At 53.4% G+C, this 17,942-nt stretch overlaps 2 protein-coding genes across 4 annotated transcripts in view; one reads left to right on the top strand and one right to left on the bottom strand.

Moving 5' to 3' along the window:
* The window catches only part of NTN1 (netrin 1), a 45,427-nt gene extending 31,492 nt beyond the window's left edge, over positions 1 to 13,935 (top strand). Inside the window, exons 2-6 of the mRNA XM_015879925.3 lie at positions 2,017 to 2,205; positions 7,119 to 7,268; positions 7,811 to 7,864; positions 9,358 to 9,432; positions 11,512 to 13,935. Of these exons, the coding sequence (XP_015735411.2) occupies positions 2,017 to 2,205; positions 7,119 to 7,268; positions 7,811 to 7,864; positions 9,358 to 9,432; positions 11,512 to 11,840 (797 nt within the window). The 3' untranslated portion in view covers positions 11,841 to 13,935. The remainder of the gene's footprint in view (positions 1 to 2,016; positions 2,206 to 7,118; positions 7,269 to 7,810; positions 7,865 to 9,357; positions 9,433 to 11,511) is intronic.
* The window catches only part of STX8 (syntaxin 8), a 69,493-nt gene continuing 63,061 nt past the window's right edge, over positions 11,511 to 17,942 (bottom strand). For 2 of the 3 annotated variants that reach the window (XR_014936743.1, XM_015879930.2), the window contains one exon: positions 14,664 to 15,251. Coding sequence is in view for 2 of the 3 variants with exons in the window: in XM_015879930.2 (XP_015735416.1) it covers positions 15,184 to 15,251 (68 nt within the window). In the remaining variant the exon portion in view is untranslated. Of the gene's footprint in view, positions 15,252 to 17,942 lie in introns of all 3 variants that reach the window. The other variant, XM_015879927.3, reaches the window with a different exon arrangement.

The following is a 17,942-nucleotide window of genomic DNA, read 5'->3' on the forward strand; positions in this document are numbered from 1 at the left end:
GACTCCTTGCAGCCATCAAAGTCGTTCATAGAAAGAGAAGATGGATTGCCAAAGAATCACTTACTGTGGTGGGGAAACAAACCCAGAAGCAGTGGCTGGGAACGAATGCCAGGCCAGTGGGTGTCTGAAAGAAGATAAGAGGCTTTAGCAGAGCGGGCAATGAACCCTCAGCAAGGGGAGACCTATGGTGTCTTCTTTCCCCAGTGCCTTCATCCCAGCTCTGCACCCCATATCCCCATCACCAGCTCTCACCGTGATGTACCCAGGCCTCATCCCCAGCAAGGTCTTGCTAATGGAAAGCATCCAAGTGTGTGGGGTTAGGAGGTGACCGGTAACCAGCAAATGCCTCTGCTGGAACTCTGACAGCCCAGGCGGTGCTGTTGGTGTCACAGTTCACTGACAAATCATATTGGAGAGATGGCCCTGCAGCCTCTTGTGAGGTCCGGCTTCTTCTCTCCTCCACATATGACGTCCTTGGTAGCTTAAACACTGCCCTGGGCTGGGAGCAGCTCCATGCACCCCACTTGCTCTTCCCATGCAGCTCTGCCCACTGGACCAGCAGAAATGTTTGCAAAGACCCTGAGAAACCCCTGGGAGCGTTGAGTCCCAGCTTTGCAAACACATCTCTGTTTATCGAGCAACCCAAAGAAATGCAAAGATTTTCACTCGCTCTCCGGGTGGGCTCAACTTTGAGTCATTCAAAGGGACATGCCAATGCAAAATACTGGAGAACCAGCTCCAACTTTCCTCCAACACAAGTGGCGTGGAGAAGAGCTCCTTCTTCCCCAAATCCAGCCAACGTGCATATTTTCCATGAAGTGTGAAAGCTCTTTGGACACAATACAACTTGTTGGAGGAGGTGAGCATTCATGCTTCTTTGGAGAATATTCATGTCTTCTGGCTTTGGGGAAGAAGGAGCTCTTCTCCATGCCACCACTTGGAGAAATATTTCCGTGTTGTTCAGCTGGGACCAAGCACAGAGTTGGCTGAGTGCTCATCCAAGCGGGTGCAAGCCACAATTCAGAGCTGCGGCATCAGGAATCGTGTTTTAACACCGCTCTGCATCATTAGGGTCTGTGGGAGGTGAGGTCGGGCCCTGGTGTGTTCCCTGCAGCAATTGGGGTCGCATGGGGGAAGCAGGGGAGCGGCTCTGCGTCCTGCTGGGCGGACGTGGCTGTGGGACTGTGCTCCCCATGATGGCTTTGCACTGAGAGCGAGCCGGGGATTGTTCCCGATAAGTAACCCGGAACTGCACTGTAAATTTCGAGGCTGAAATTTGATAATTAAGCAAATATCGCATGCCTTTGTCTTGGGCAAGCACCATAAGGTAAACAGGAAGGAATGAGGGATTAAGACATCTCCGTTCAAAAGGAAGGTGACAAGCGCAGAGCCGTGACACCTTCGTGCCGCGTGGGGGGCCCAGCTGCGGGCTGGCATTGCACAGCTGCATTGTTCAGGGGCAAAGAGCAAACAAAAGCAACGGGGAAGGAAAACAAGCTGTAAAACCCTGCAAAGCGCACAGCAACCGCCTCCTGACGGCCTCGTGACAGCCCCGGGGTCGCGCTTTTGAAGTCTTCCCTTTGCCTTTTGCCAAAGCCCCGTGTTAAAGTGGTGTGGTGGTGACACTGGGGTGTGCAGGGGGGACACGGGACACCTCCCAGAGGGCTGGCAACAGTGCATTTCAGTTGGTCAGAGCAGGCTTTGGTGCTGGGTTGGCTGAGTTGGAGACAGAGAGGTGAGGGCTGTGGGCTGCATAGCAAAGAATGCCAGGAAAGGAGAGGATAGGAAAGGTTTTGTAATGGTTCATAGGACTCAAATGTGTGTTTTGGGACTCGTGCAATGGGAACTATGGGATGGGATGGGAGGTGGTGCTGGAAGCTCTGGGGCAGGTGGGTTGGGTGGAATTGGCAGTGGGGTGTCCTCAAAGCCCCACAGTGCCCAGGGATGGATGCGGGTTGGCAGCTGCCACCATGGGGTAACACTGCATTGATGCTCTGTGCTCTGTGCCTCCCACAGCCTGCAACTGCAACCTGCACGCACGGCGCTGCCGCTTCAACATGGAGCTGTACAAGCTGTCGGGCAGAAAGAGCGGCGGGGTCTGCCTCAACTGCAGGCACAACACGGCCGGGCGGCACTGCCACTACTGCAAGGAGGGCTTCTACCGTGACCTCAGCAAGCCCATCTCCCACCGCAAGGCCTGCAAAGGTACCTCTATGGAGCCCCTAAAGGCACGGGATGGCACTTCAGCATGGTTGGGTGCCTACAGCCCAAGCTCTGCTGTTTTAAATAAGAGCAAACCCTGCAGACGCAATGCCATAAGCCCACGCTTCCCAGATGCGGGCTCATCCATCCTCTCAAACAATTGTTCTTTCCTCTTCCCCCTGCCTTCTCACACCGCTCTTGAAACTTGAGCTTTGCTGCATTGAAACGCTTCTCCAAACCCCCCACAGGTTGTGACAAAATGTGGCCGTTGGTGCTCCCAGATACAAAGCACTGCAATAAATATGCCGGTGCGCCGGCGGCTCCCCGACTCGCGGGCTATTAGCACAATTTCACACTTGTTGCAATGGGTTATTGTTGGTGTAATCCACCATCCTACACAACAGCGGGTGAAATGGAGTTTCCTCCAGCAAAGGCATCCCTTTGAACGCCGGCTTTTCCCGAGCCCTGGTTATGTCACTGTGTTTTGTGTAAACCCCTGTTATACGGCCCCGATTCAGGGCCTGCTCTGAAATAACTGTTGCGAATATGATTTTTTCACATGTACCCTGTTTAACCCAATACATACCGGGCAGGGACCCACTGAGGGGTCCCAAAGCACCAAGGCTATGCTTCCATTTGTTGTGCTTTCTTCTTTTTCCCATTGGTGCTCATGGTGGAACCCCACATTTGGCTCTTTCCAACCTCCACCTGCTCCTCCCACTGCAGATCAGTGCTGTATCAGCTCATGGTATTAAACTCAGCTCTGGTAACTGACGGGCTATTGGCACTGATGTCATCTTCTTGGAACAGAACTCCATGTGGTTGTACAGCCTGGCCATAAAACAGCCCCATATTTTTGAGGATGGGTGTGCATGAGTTTTGAAGACAAATGATGGTAAATGATAGACATTATGGGCACACCTGGGAGGAAAGCAGGATTTGGTTTCTAAAGGAGGGGGAACAGAGCTCTTGGCAGGGACAGTGGGCCATGTGCCCCGTCCCTCTCCATCAACTATAGAGGGAGCTGCGGGACCAGCTTTGAGTTCAGTGAGCATCTCTTGGGGTCAAACTGGAGGAGATGAGCCCTTGCAGACCTCCGCCCCCCACCCCCCTAGGGATGCTGGGTGCTCTGATGCCCGCAGCACTGTAGGGTTAGGGTTACAGTTAGGGTTAGGGTTGAGGTTGGAGTTAAAGTCAGGAATAGTGTTAGGGTTGGGGTTGGATTTAGGATTAGGGTTAGGATGCTGGATGGCAGTGCAAGAGATCTGTCCTTGCTGCCCACATTAGAGGGAGGTGAGGTGCATCCTAAGAGAGATGCTTCCTTTCCCCCAGCCACTTCTCATCAATGCTCATGTCTAGCCCAGCCCATTCATGGCTTCACAAGGCTGTGTCCAATGCAAGACTTTCTACAGATTTCCTCCAAGGGAAGGAAGGAATCTGTGGTTTTCCAGCTTCCTTCTCTTCAACTTTTTTCTTCCTTGAAGACCAGTTGTTGTCCCTTTGCTATGTGAGATGAGCCAACCCCTGGTGCTGGTGGGCTGGGGTCAAATTCTTGCATCAGGGCTGGGTTGATTCTGAGTGATCACATCTCTGGAGAAACCCTGAACTTCCACAGTATTGATCTGCCCAACACAGGGCTTGGTTTGTCCATGGGTTTACTCTTCCCTGTGGAACTGCATGTGAATCATCACAATCGCCTCCCACCATGGCTGTCCCATTGACCTCCCATTCCTGTGCTGAGCTCCTTGCTCACCTGCTGCCTGCGCCTTGGGTTTGTGGTAAGATCATCAGCTCTGAGGCATTGGCTTCACTGACAGATTTGATGGAAGTATTATTAGTGGTAGAATCCACCCGCAGGAGCCTCATTTCCCAGGGACCAAGCTAAAAACACATCAGGAGGAGAGACTGTTTGAGTTTATTTCCTCAATGAAAGTACTTTCCAATCTGCTCTCCCTCCTGTTACCAACCCTTGAACTTTGGAAAAAGCAATTTCTCCCACAGGAGCAGGCTCAGCTCTACATTGCTTCAGTGACATGAGGTCCCGTGCCTGCTCCTCTCTGCCTGCCCACACCTTCCCCTTGGTGTCTTTGATCAAAACTGATATTTTTCAATGAAAAAAAAAATAATAATAAACCAGGTTTGCCAGCAAAGTCAGCAGAAGGAGGCAGCGATGCTCTGGTCCTGCAGGTCTCAGCATCCCCAGCAGCTCTCTGCAGTCACTTCAAGATGTACTCAAACAGCAGAGCTCATAGACAAGGAGGGAATTCCAGCAGCTCTTACCAGGAGGAGAGCACTTGGCTTCTCCAGGTGCCAGCTCAGGAGGAGGAAATGGGAGAGCCCTGAGAAGCAGTGCAGGAAGGCAGAAGCTGAAATGCCAGGAGATTATTTGTCTTTGCCTGATAAAAGAGGGAATTCATGTGCTGCTGGTGAGAAAGGCTTTAAATCTCCAGGAGAATGTGATGAGGAACACTCTGCGCGAACATGATCCCTAGGCAAAGTAAATCCAGTTCACAATATTGCAGGCAGGGCAGCGATCTCATGGCAAAACTCTGCACAGCACATCTTGAAAGCCATCATTAGGGTTCAGAGTTAATGGAGGAAATGTTTCAACCTCTGCTTATAGTCAGCAATTGGGGTGGGTAGGGCCAAGCCAGGCTGGCTGGAGGCACATCAGGTGCACAGCTTTTTCTTCCCCATGGCGTAAGTAAGTGTGACACGAGCTGAGATCACACCTTCTGTTGTTCACTCAAATGGGATTTCATTGTTCTGAAAGCTTGTCCAGGATGGAGCTGCCCAGAAAGCAGGAAGATGCTAATTCTCCATCAGGGCGGTCCTTTCAGATCACCTCGGTCACACCTGAGGGAAGCTAAACCCGGAGCTTTGTGCCTCTGTTTGCCTTTCAGCACACGTGTGTGGGGAAGATTAGCAGCTGGCAGTGCCTCTGACCAGCATTCCAGGCTGGGAAAATGTTTGCATTTTTGTCATGCTACACCGTCTGCCTTTGGTGGGACAGAGATACCCCAACAAGTTCCAACATTTTGCCAGGTTATTTTACATCATTTCATGCACAGTCTGAAGACTTCCTGCAGATTTTCTCAGTCCCAACCCCCATATCCTGATATTGCTGATGCTCTGGTGGATGTTGGTGTGTCTCAGCAGCTCTACACAAGGGGCAGTGATTAGTCCTGCAGCCCAAGACAAGGACACAGACCCCCAGTTCTGCACTAGCACATCCCCAGGGGAAATCTCCTCCTAGCTGCAGGCAGAGAGGAGCTGGCCAGGAGTGCCTATATCTGTATAGATATTAATCCCAGCTAATGTAACTACAGATGTTCTCATTCACGGGCCCATCTAATCCTGTTGGGTCTTTGCCATGGTGTCTCGTAGCACGAGGCTCTACGAGTTAATTATGTGCGGTGCAAGGAAGCGTTTCCTTTGATCGCTGGAATAGGTTCCTCTTTGAGAGCACTGAATGTCCCTTTGTGCCTTCCTGGAGGAGCAGCACCTGTCTGACCCGGGCATGGCGCACGCCTTGGCACCCCTCCACCATCTCTTGGCACCGCTGCCGCCTCCTGGGTGCTCCTCCTGCCTTTCACTCAGGCTGAGGGCCCGACGCTGATTTCTATAGCGTCCTGATGTGCTATTCAACGTGGCTCTACCCCTCTCCAAGCACAACCTGCTATCTCCTGGCTCTTCTGTGCTCGGCTGCAATCAGCCAGATGTTCGCAGGCGGCTGGAGCTGAAGTGCTTGCAGCTGGCGGGGACCCTCCAGTGCTCCTCCCACCCGTGCATCCCTCAGGCTTTCAGCTGCCAGCCCAAAAATCCTCTGGCCACATTGGGCAGGTTCCACACTTGGGGCAGGGCCTGTGCACGCTGTGGAAGGTCCCACATGTTGGGCAGTTTCCATGCACTTTATTTTAAGGCCCTTTCCAAGTCATCCAAGGCATTGAGTCAGGGGGAAGCCATTATCTGATGTTGTCCTCAACCACATCTCAGGCACCTGCTGCAGTGTGCTGCCTTTCCCTTCCCTTCCCTTCCCTTCCCTTCCCTTCCCTTCCCTTCCCTTCCCTTCCCTTCCCTTCCCTTCCCTTCCCTTCCCTTCCCTTCCCTTCCCTTCCCTTCCCTTCCCTTCCCTTCCCTTCCCTTCCCTTCCCTTCCCTTCCCTTCCCTTCCCTTCCCTTCCCTTCCCTTCCCTTCCCTTCCCTTCCCTTCCCTTCCCTTCCCTTCCCTTCCCTTCCCTTCCCTTCCCCCTTTTCTCTTTCCTCCTTTTCACCCCCCTCTTTCCCCCCTTTTTCCCCCCCTCTATTTTTTCCTTTTTTTCTTCCTTCCTTTCTTTCCCCCCATCTCATTTCCCTGCCCTCTTTTTGATTTCTTCCTTTCTTCCTCTTTTTTCATTTTTTTCTTTTCCTTCCTTCTCATTTCTCTTCTTCCTTTTTCCATTTCCATTTTTTCTCTTTTCCTTGCCTTTTATTCCTATTTTTCCTTTCCCATCCATTTCTTTCTTTTCCCCACCCCCTCATTCCTCCTTTTTTCCCCCCTTTTCCTCATTTCCTTTCTTCCTTTTTTCCCCCTTTTCCTTCCTTTTGCTTTTTCCCCCACTTTCCTTATACCTTTCTTTAATCTTTCCCCTTTTCCACCCCCCACCCCCACATTTTGCTCACAGTGTCCCCCCCACCCCAGAGGTCTCAGCCGTGCTCCCCAAAGCCCTGCCTGCTTCCTGTGCTCCCGGTGCCCTTTCCCTCTCCTTGTGTAACCCTGCCCTCATATGCTCACTTTTGCATTAACTGCTGTGCTGCTGCTCTGCTCACACACTCTGCCACCAGCCCACTCCCTTTGCAGCCCTGCTAACTCCCCTCTCCACCTACCCTGTGTGTATTTTTCCTCCTGACCCCCCTCCTGTTGTGTTCCCCCTGCAGAGTGTGATTGCCATCCCGTGGGCGCTGCCGGCCAAACCTGCAACCAGACCACAGGGCAATGTCCATGCAAGGACGGCGTCACCGGCATCACCTGCAACCGCTGCGCCAAGGGCTACCAGCAGAGCCGCTCACCCATCGCGCCCTGCATAAGTAGGTGCAGAGAGGGAACCCTGAGCACACTGAGCAGCTCACACTGTAGGGTGCATTGGCCAACAGCCTGTGTCGGATCTCACCAACAAATTATGGAGCAGGAATCCTTTCTTCACTTTCTGATGTAGAAAATCCATGTTCCAGGCTGGTTTTTGGTCACTTCTCCTTCCCCGTGCTGCAGTGGGGTGGCATGAGCCCAGCCCAAACGCTGCTTTCCCTCAGTGCCGTGCTGTGCCCTGCAGACACTGTGAGCAAAGGGCTGTCCTCCCCCAGAGCCCGCGACCGTGGTGAACCAGAGGGTAAATTCCCCTTGCGTCACCCCCTGGGGATGCGCTGCGCTAAGCAAAGACAGACACAGCATTTCAGCACAGCCATGAGCTCACCTCCCTTCCTCCAACACCCTCCCAACCACCAGCAGTGATCCCAGGGATGCTCCAAAAGTGCCAGGAGCGATGCTGGGGGGCAGGCAGGGCTCAGCTGCTCTGCACTGGGACTAACCCTGCATCTCTAACATCTAACCTCTGTCCCCTCTTGTCCTGCAGAGATCCCCGCCGCGCCGCCCCCCACAGCTGCCAGCAGCACAGAGGAGCCCGCAGGTACGTGTGTCCCCCTCCACAGCCCCTCAGTGCCACCATCTTTTCTTGCCTTAACATGACAAATAGACCAAATTATTGCGCTGACCTGAGAGACTCAGATAACTTCTGTGCCCCCGATATTGGAGTTTTCCAACCCAGGCTGGGCTTATGGGAGCACATGGGGTGATCAGGGGTAACCCCAAGAGCCCATTCCCCTGCCATGTCTCTGCACCAGCATCACTGTGGTCCCCTCCATCCCTATGGTTACCCAGAGTGACCCCCTGCTGCCCCACATCCCAGTGAGGGATCCAACCCGACCCCTCTAACTGAGCACGAAGGCAGAGCTGGGGTGGAAGCATCGAACTTTTGGGGGCCCTGCCTGGTTCTGCTTCATCCCAATGGGAGAAAATGGTTTACAGAGCTGCCAGTCACCGCTGTCTGATCTGCTTTAACCCATACCGGGGTGGGAGTGATTACCGGAGGTGGATGATTTCAGCAGGAGGGTTTAAATAGAACCAGGTGATGGGATCGGTGCAGCTCCGTCTGGGTCTGCAGCGCTGCGAATGAGGAGGGGGTGTCAGGTTGGGATGTTATTGGGCAGCCAACACTGCCGAGCACCCGTCCCTGCTTTCCATCCCCAGCGCTGCGGGGAGAGGCTTTAATCTAATTACATGCTTTATTTGCGCCAATTTGTTTTCCAATCAATCTTGCTCAGCCAGAAGAAAAGGAGGTTTCCACGGGGCTCGTTCACACTCCTTGTTCCAAGGGAGAGATTCAGGCAGTTCTCCTGGGTGGGAGTGAATCCTGCTGCCCCTCGCGTGGGGCAGATGGCCCCATGGCGCGGCCATAAGGCAGCTCTGGGGCATCCCAGGCACTGTGCTTTGGGAAGAGGCTGTGGGGTGGAGATCCTGTGTGGGGTTGGATGTGGGGCAGGGCTGTGGGGCAGAGGGTGCTCCATGAGCTTTGGCACCCCCGTGCTGGCTGTCAGCCCACAGCGGCATTTAGGGCCTGACCTGGGGGAAATCAATGGGAATTCAGCTGTATAAATCAGGATTAGAAATGTAAATCCCATGGGGATTCGAAGCCTCAAACCTGCAGTTTGAGTTACACACCCCAGCCAAGAAATGAGGCTGTAATTGCTCTGTCATGTCAGGATTGAGGACCATTCATTTCCGTTCCCGACATGTGGCTTTGGTGGAGTATTAGAGACCCTTTAGGAACTGCGAGCACTGCAATTTGCAGCCCCGAGCCCACAGCCTGCATCCCATCCATCCCACATCCATCCTATATCCAACCTACATCCATTCCATATCCATTCCACATCCATCCCAAATCCAACCTACATCCATCCCATATCCATCCTATATCTAACCTATATGTCTCTGTGCCATATGAGAGACAGAACTGCTGTCAGCCCCGGCCCCACAGAGGGGTGTCTGGGTACATCCCCCCACAGCTCCTCTTCATGTTCTGGCCCATTAATGGTGTTTCCCTGCCCCTCCTCTGCCCCACAGACTGTGATTCGTACTGCAAAGCCTCCAAGGGGAAGTTAAAGATCAACATGAAGAAGTACTGCAAGAAGGACTATGGTGAGTGCAGCTACCCCAAAGCCAGCTGTGCTGTGGGGCGGGCAGTGCTGTGGGATTAGTGTTATGGGATAAGAGATGTTATGGGATAAGAGATACTATGGGAAAGTGATGCTGTGGGATAGAAGATGTTATGGAATAAAGGATACTATGGGATAAGAGATGTTATGGGTTAAGAGATGCCGTGGAATAAGTGATGTTGTGGGATAAGAGATGCTATGGGACATGAGGTGTTATGGGATATGAGATGCTATGGGATCAGAGATGCTATGGGAGAAGTGATGCTGAGGAATAAGAGATGCTGTGGGAGAAGTGATGCTGTGGGATGGGATAGGCAATGCTGCAGGGTAGATGATGCTGTGGGGTAGGCAGTGCCATGGGATGAGTGATGCTACAGAGTCAGCAGTGCTTTGAGATAAGGAATGCTTTGGGATCAGTGATGCTCCAGGACAGCAATGCTTTGGGATAGGGGATGAGCGATGCTGTGGGACTGGCAATGGGGCGGCTCAGTGCTGGGACAGCTCACATTTCCAGTAGAGCTGAGAGGGAAGAAAGGGCTGAAGAGTTGCAGGGGGGTAACGTAGCCCCTCTGAGTGACACCACAGCGGGACGCCAATTAGGAGACTCTTTTCCTCACTGTTCCATGGCACCACTACACTGAATGTCCTAAAAGGCCCTAATGAGCTGAACGGAGCTGCTGCTCCTGCAGGCTCTGCTGGCTGCTATCACCCCACGCTCCTCAATGGGGCCTTTGAGCTGCCCGCCCCATTCACGGACTGAAAGGGGATGTTGTCCCCGATTCACTTCCCCTATCTCTCCTCTTTGGGTCCCGTGGCGGTGGGTTTTTTGTTGGTTTTCCTTTTGATAAATCGGGCTCTTTCCCACAAGTGCAAATATTTGCAGTGCAGCAGTGATGGGGAGGGAGGGGGGAGTGGGAAGGGGGGGGTCCTGCAGCACTGTGCCCACTGCCCCACTACAGGGAGAGAGAGCCCCAGCAGAGGTGTGGGGCTGGGATGGCCCTGTGCCCCACCAGGCTTAGGGGCTGTAAATCCCTGATACTGAGGCAGTAGGAAACTGGCGGCTGGAGAGGCAAAGCTCAGTCAGTGCCTTTGCCAACTATGTTAAAAGAAATAATAATAGTAAAAAGGAAATATATATATATATATCCCATATGAACGTTTTGCTCCAGCGGGGGAGGATGCAGCGCTTTCCATTCCCAGTGTCATCACTGCGGTCCCAAAGGCTCTGCCCTATATCCTCTGCGTGTGGGATGCAGTGGGGCTGAGCATGGGATGCTGTGGGGCTGAGCATGGGATGCTGTGGGTCTTCATGTGGGATGCAGTGGGGCTGAGCATGGGATGTAATGGGGCTAAGAATAGGACACCATTGATCTCCATGTGGGATGTAGTAGGACTTTGCATGGGATGCAGTGTAGATCTGCATGGGGTGCAGTGGGGATCTGCATGGGGTGCAGTGGGGCTGCACATGGAATGCAGCAGGGCTTCATGTGGGGCTATGAATGGGCTGCTGTGGGTCTCCACGTGGGATGCAGTGGGGCCACATATGGGATTCAGCACAGCAGTGGCAGTGCCAACCTGCCCCTCAGCTTCACTCCCTCCACCCCACAGGCAGAGGCAGTTCTCCCCACACCATGGGTCAGTATGGGGTGCCCTGTGAGCTCCTCCTGGTTCCTTCCCAGTCACTCTCTCCATGCTGTCAGCGTAGAGCCGGGCAGGTCAAAGGTTTAATCTCTTTTGGAAAGATTTTGTTTCCAAAAACTGAAATTTGGCCGATGTTCACATTTTGTTACCTTCACACCAGGCTGGGAAATACGCGGTCAGAGCTTTCGGGTGTTTGTTTAATTCTTCTTCTTCTTTTTTTTTTTTGCTTTAATGAAAGCAGCTGGTGTTCATGCCATGCTTAGCAGGAAAAGTACCGATACTCTGTAGTGTGCAATGGAGGGGTGTGCAATGTGGAGTGAAGGGGTGCACAGTGTGCGTGCAAGGGTGGAGGGGTGAGGCTGAGCTCCTCTTTAAGCTCACACACGTCACAACCTTTCTCCTCTCCCTCCTCCTTTTCCAGCTGTGCAGATCCACATCCTGAAAGCGGAAAAAAATGCCGACTGGTGGAAGTTCACCGTCAACATCATCTCCGTCTACAAACAAGGCAGCAACCGGCTGCGGCGCGGGGACCAGACCCTGTGGGTGCACGCCAAGGACATCGCCTGCAAGTGCCCCAAGGTGAAGCCCATGAAGAAGTACCTCCTGCTGGGCAGCACTGAGGACTCTCCAGACCAGAGCGGCATCATCGCGGATAAGAGCAGCCTGGTGATCCAATGGCGGGACACATGGGCACGGCGGCTGAGGAAGTTCCAGCAGAGGGAGAAGAAGGGGAAGTGTAGGAAGGCGTAGGGAGGAGAGGTGATGGACTGAGAGCTGCTGGGGGTGGGTGGGGGGGTGGGAGCGGGGGGCTCATGGCGTGTTGTATTGAGGAAATGGTAACAAAAATACATGAAACCCAACGATGGAACTGCAGATGTGGCGATAAAAGCGCCGGGTGGAGGAGGGGGTGTGGAGCAGTGGGGTGAAGGGGGTAGTGGGGGCACCCAGGGGCACTGAGATGGCACCGAATGGACAGCTGGACATTGAAAGGACAGACAGCACTGTGCTGCTGCCAGGCACCAAACCTGCACCGAACCGACACTGATGGCACCGGAGTGGCTCAGAACCGATGTGGAGCTGATAACAAACAGGCACCAAACTGATACCCAACATCAAACCAACGCTGAACCAGCACCAAACCAACAGTGAAACAACCCGACACCAAACTGCCAGTGCTGCACCCACACCAGGTATCCAGGAGCACAGATGCTGAAGGAGCCCTACCCAGAACATGGACCCCAGCTTACAGCAGCAGCCCAGCACAGGAGCTGGCACAGCCATCCTGGGCCCCTCGGTGCTGCAGTGGGTCCAGGGCAGGACAAGGTGCAGGCTGCACTTTCACCCCATGGAAACACCCGACCATGGCTGCCCCATGACTTCCATGGGCTCATTCCTGTGCCAGGACAGCAAACACAGCCCCCAGAACAAGGCCAGATGCCGTGGCACTACTCAGCCCCATGGCACAGCCCCATGGCACAGCCCCATGGCACATTAAGGGCTCCTGGGGTCCCTGGTCCATGGCTGTGAGGGCAGCGCGGTACCTGGGGGGGAAGCAAACATTCAGTCGCTACGCAAAGCAAAACCTCCCTGCTCTTTTTCCTTTCAGGAAACTTGGAAACATCCATTTTATGACATTTTCCAGCCGTTTTTGCCTTGTTTTATAGCAATCGACAATATTTATGTAATGACATAAACCACCATAAAGCGAGGCAGCCGTGTAAATAGGTGCAATGCAGAGGGCTCCAGGGCAGCAGCCGCCACGGAGGGAGGGAGGGGGGGAGGGAGGGAGCTCTGCGGAACCCCCAGCCCCATAGGAAGGGGTCTGGTGGAAAAGCAGCCCCTCAGCCCAGCTCTACTCATCCCCTCACCCAGCATGGAGCTCAGTTTCCCCACTGCAGTGCCCAATGTGAGCCAGCAGCCATGCATCCAAAGGGACTGTGACCACCAAGAATCCATCCCCAAGTCCTTTTCTGTCCTGCACAGCAGGGAAGTGAGCACAGGGCACACAAGGATACCCACAGGGATACCCTGTGCCCCCTGAGCACCTTCCCCAGCCCCCAGCACAGCCACAGTGCTCCCAGCTCTGCTCCACCACCAGCCAGCTCCCATATGGCTACCAGGGCTTGGTGGCCCTGGGGTTCCAGCCCCATTCATGGCCCTGTAAGCACGACTGGGGGAGCAACTGGTGCCACTGGTGTCACTGGTACAATTCATGCCCTTGGTGCAAATGGTGCCACTGCTGCCACTGGTGCCCATCCCTTGGGACATCCCCCAGCATTAAGGTGCCCATGGGTGCAGCCCTTCCCTGCATCCCCCACAGCCCCAGCATCACCCCAGGGGAACCCATGGCCATCACCCAGCAGGGCAAAGCTTCAACCCCAAACATCACCAGCACGGCCAGAGCTCTGCCGTGTCACCATTACACACCAATCGCACACTCACCCCATGAGCCTGGCACCCCTCGGGGCACCAACCCACAGCGCTGGGATATGGGGACAACCCTGGGGGCATCAGCAGAGGTTGGGATGGGGCCGAGGAGCCGCACAAACACCAAAACCACCATTAAAACCACCACCAAAACCACCACCACCACCTCCTGCATCACATCCGTCCCCGTGCAGCCGCCTCCTCTCGGTCCCGGAGCTGTCACAAACCTGTGTTCATTTTTTTTTTATTGTTTCATTTCGATTATTTCTGTTAATATCTTGGAATTGTAAATGTTGTTTAGTTACGACCATCGCATACGGCTTTGGGCAACGTCTCTTTACGATGCATACTAATATATTATGGTTATTATATATGAATATATTTAATGACACGTGGAAAAAAAAAAAAAGAGAACAAAGTTGTGGATTTTCTTCTTGTTTTTGTTACTGTCGGGGTTTCTTTATTTTAGTCCCTTTTTGGGGGTTATTTTTTTCTTCCTTCTTTAGACTGGCTGTAACTGAACCCAAAGGAGCCTGTAACTGCCCATTGCCCACTGCTAGAACTGAAGTCAGAAACACATTGAATAAACTCTTACAAACCGTCCCGGTGTGAGAGCAGCTCTGCTTCCCATTGCCCCCATGCTGTGGGGACACCTCTGGGCGCCAACCCATGGCTGGGATGGGGCACAGCAGAGCCCCACAGTGCTCCTCATCCCTACATGGATTGGGGATTTCAGCCCTAGAGGACGAAAAACCCCCAAGCAAACGGTGCTGTTAATGGTGCTGCAGGCGGCCCCGGGGTCAGCCCGTGTGACCCACGCTCTTGGTGGCTCCATTGATTTATTCATTCCAAAACATCACAGAGGGCAGAAATCTCAGATCTTTACTGCGGGGACAAATGGTGCAGTGGGGTCCCATCCCACCCCACATTCCCCCAACCCCCCAGTTCCTGAGATCTCAGCGCGGTGTGAAGCAGCAAATGGGCTCCTGGGTTGACCCCCATGGCCACAGCCAGGGACGGCAATGTCAGATGTCACAAAGCTGGGGGGTCTCTCTGGGAGGCAGCAGAACCCCCTCCCCAAAGTCAGCCCCCAGGTGCTGTGTGCCATGGGGTGAATGCGAGCACTGACAGCAGGCAGACAAGTCGTATAGAAATGGACCAGCTTTTATTCTGTAGTTATTGCTTGCTCTACCAAGTCTGAAATCAAATTGGCAAAGATAACAAAATAACAACGTTTTATTTTCTCCTTGTTTGGCCACGTGTGAGTGTCCAGGATCGCTTTTGTAATAAGTCATCCTTCCCTTCAGTTTAAAGGTATAAAAGAAGGAGGCAGATCTCGGCCCCGAGATGGGAGCACAGACACCAGCACACGTCCCAGGGCACAGCAGAGCAGCAGTGGGTGTGCTTTGGGCACGGCCATGCACACTGTGCACCCAGGGGCCCAGCAGCAGCGGGCAGACAGGGAACACATCACCCATTGCATGGCTGTGTCCTCCTACTGTATGAAATCCAGGCAGGGAGAGTGTGCTCAGCCGTGTGCCGAGTGGAGGGACATCTGATGGACACGGCTTCATGCTGACGCTGTGGGGCTCACTGGAAGCACAGGGGGCTTTGTGCAGCACAGGGCTCTCTGCAGAGCTCAGCTGCAGCTCCCACCGGGCCCCCCCTACTTGGTGGGCCAGACAGCGACCACGGCGATGGCAATCAACAGCAGCACGATCACCACCAGCATTCCTGGAAGAGATGAGACCAGGCGGTAAGGTGGCTGCCTTCATCTTCTACAATTGCTCTTTTGCAATTACACCCTCTCCCTCCTCCCCCCCAACACCCCGCTGCCCCCCCCCGGCACGTCTCCATTCTCATGAGCCCCCGACTCACGTCGCTTTTCTCTCACTGACCCCTCAAATTAATTCTTTAGCTGTGCCTGCGGAGTATCGTCCTGCTCTGACATCTGCCTCACAAAGATTACAGGGGATACGTTCAGCTCATTGCGAGGGCTGCTCTGGAATCCCTCTGTACCGTCCCGCCGGGGGAAAGGATTATTGGGGAGGAAACCCAAATTGCATCAGGAAATTGTTTCCAATGCAAACTACTCCCACTTCCAGGGAACTCTGCAGAGTGCGAGCAGAGCTGTTGGCGCTGTACCTGCCTTTGGAAAGCAAACATGGAGCAATGCTGGTGGGCACAGCACAGCTCTGCCCCACGGTGAGGACACTGCCCCACATCCTTGAGCACAGCCCCACTCTGGGCCCTCCAGCATTGGGCTCCAGGTCGGTGTCTGCCCGCAGTAATCCCAGCAGAGCTGTGGGAACACACTGGGGCTCCAAGAGCGGAAAATAACCCATCCCCGCTCTCAGTCCGCGAGCAGATGACGATTACTCAACCACTTACAATATTTACAAGTCCAGCTCATGGCAATTAAAAAAGGATGTATTAAAATAAACTCCTCTTTCCAAGCTGGAAAAGGATATTAGAGACGGCTCTTTGTCAATAGTGTCATGTTTTCTGTGCAGGAACCATCCCAGCGCCAGACCCGACGTGTTTTTCCAGCAGTGCAGTTACCACCAGAGCTCCTCCAGCTCTGCTCAGCCCCATTCGGATCCGCTCTGCCCCCCCAGGCTGTGCTCACAGGGCTCAGCCCTGCACGGGCTGTGTGCTGTGTGTTGTGTGCAGACCCCCCCCTGCCACGCTTTGCACTGGGGGGGGAGGAAGGAGTTTAGAGGGTGCAAATCCTTTGCACGGTTTCAGTGCAATGGGAGTTTATGGACTTGAGTAATTAATTAGACGACCCGAGATGGAACACGCCCTGTTAAGTGTGAGCTATTAACGATACTGGGTTAATGGGGCATAATTATTCCTTGACAGCTCCCAAGAAGTAGTGCACGTAAACGCGGCAGTGCTGCACACGTTGGGGACACACAGACTGAGGCTGACGGGCAACAGCAGGAAGCTGCAGAGCAATGCAGGGCAGCAGCAGAAGGAAACATGCTGCATTTCCTCCTGGACAGAAATTGTTATTAAACCCAGAGCTGCTGCCCTGTCCCCAAAAGCATTGCATGAGGATTTTCTCCCATAGGGGATGGAGGGGATGGGATGGGTCAGTGCAGCATGAGCTGGTGCTCAGAGCCCGTGTGTGCTCTGTGCTCCCTCGCAGAGCCCTTTGGTGTCAGTGCTAACAACAGCCATAGCCCAGCACTGATTGCTGCTCCTCAGCTGACACCGATGCCTTCACAGCCCGCTGCTGCTCGTGCCAGCTTTGTGACAAGGCAATATTTACCGTGAAATATTCATTATTGTGCTGAATGCATCTCCTGGGGATGTGAATGCATTGAAGATCTGGCAGGGACTCGAGTGCCTTTGAAAAAGCAGGCAGGAACTCCGTCATAAATACATCTTGTTTTGACAACTCAACCCCAGCTCAGGTTGCCCTGGGCCATCCATTGCCCATCACCAGCAATGGGGCACCCCAACTGTGGGCAGCAGCGCTGGGCTCTCTGGGTGCAGCCCAATGGAGCTGGCAATGGAAAGAGGTGAACAATGGGGAGAAGGTCCAGAATGGTTTTGCAGTATCATGGGAAAGCTGATTAAAGCAAATGCGGGGTGAGTTTGCTTGTGACAGCTGAGCTCTGGACTCAGTGAGCAAGGAAATCTCTTCCAGTCCTCACTGAAGTGAATGGGCCTTATAAATAGGAGAAGTAAATCCGAGCATATGCAGAGGGATGGCTTCTCTCCTTCCATTTCCAATTCGGTGTAGTGCCATCCTCAGCACTGGCGTCTTTTATAGATAATATAAAAATAATAAATAGCATGTGAGGACTTTAAAGAGCCCGGTATAGCATTACATTTTCTGGAAAAAGCCAAGTTTTGTGCCAAGGAAGTGAAATTCCCACCAAACTGTCCCTCCCGAAGTTTATGAACAAGTCTTCTTTTATACCAGACACGGAGTGCTAACTTATAAACACATAATGGCTGTTTTATAGGGCGGGGGGGAAGCAGGGAGAGGATGGAGCTGCAACCAGAGGCCAGGCTGCTTTCTTTATGGACACTGTAACCTCACAGCGTTAGAAAAAAGCAAAAGCCAACACCTTTACCTGCATTTTCATTGAGTTAATTCATTGCCCTGACTGTCAGGGCAGCAGAGCTCCACTCCTGCCCATGACACACTCATCCAGCACAGCAAGAACTCAGCACATTCATCCTGCTCCCCTTCACCTTCCCTAAAAGAAGCCACTTTCTCCCCCAAAAGCTATAAAACCTCTCCCCCTAACATCCTCCTGCCTTCAAGCGAGACGGGGCATGCAATTTGTATTGCATTAAGAACCACTTTAGCACAAATCCCACGCTATTAAGCCGGCTTGTATGTAAATACACTCCCCAATCCCTACACCTGCATCACTGAAGCCATCTCCCCGGAGGCCCCGTTCT

Source organism: Coturnix japonica, chromosome 23, assembly GCF_054131305.1.
Source record: "Coturnix japonica strain WE chromosome 23, WE-NBRP24, whole genome shotgun sequence".
Classification (NCBI taxonomy): domain Eukaryota; kingdom Metazoa; phylum Chordata; class Aves; order Galliformes; family Phasianidae; genus Coturnix; species Coturnix japonica.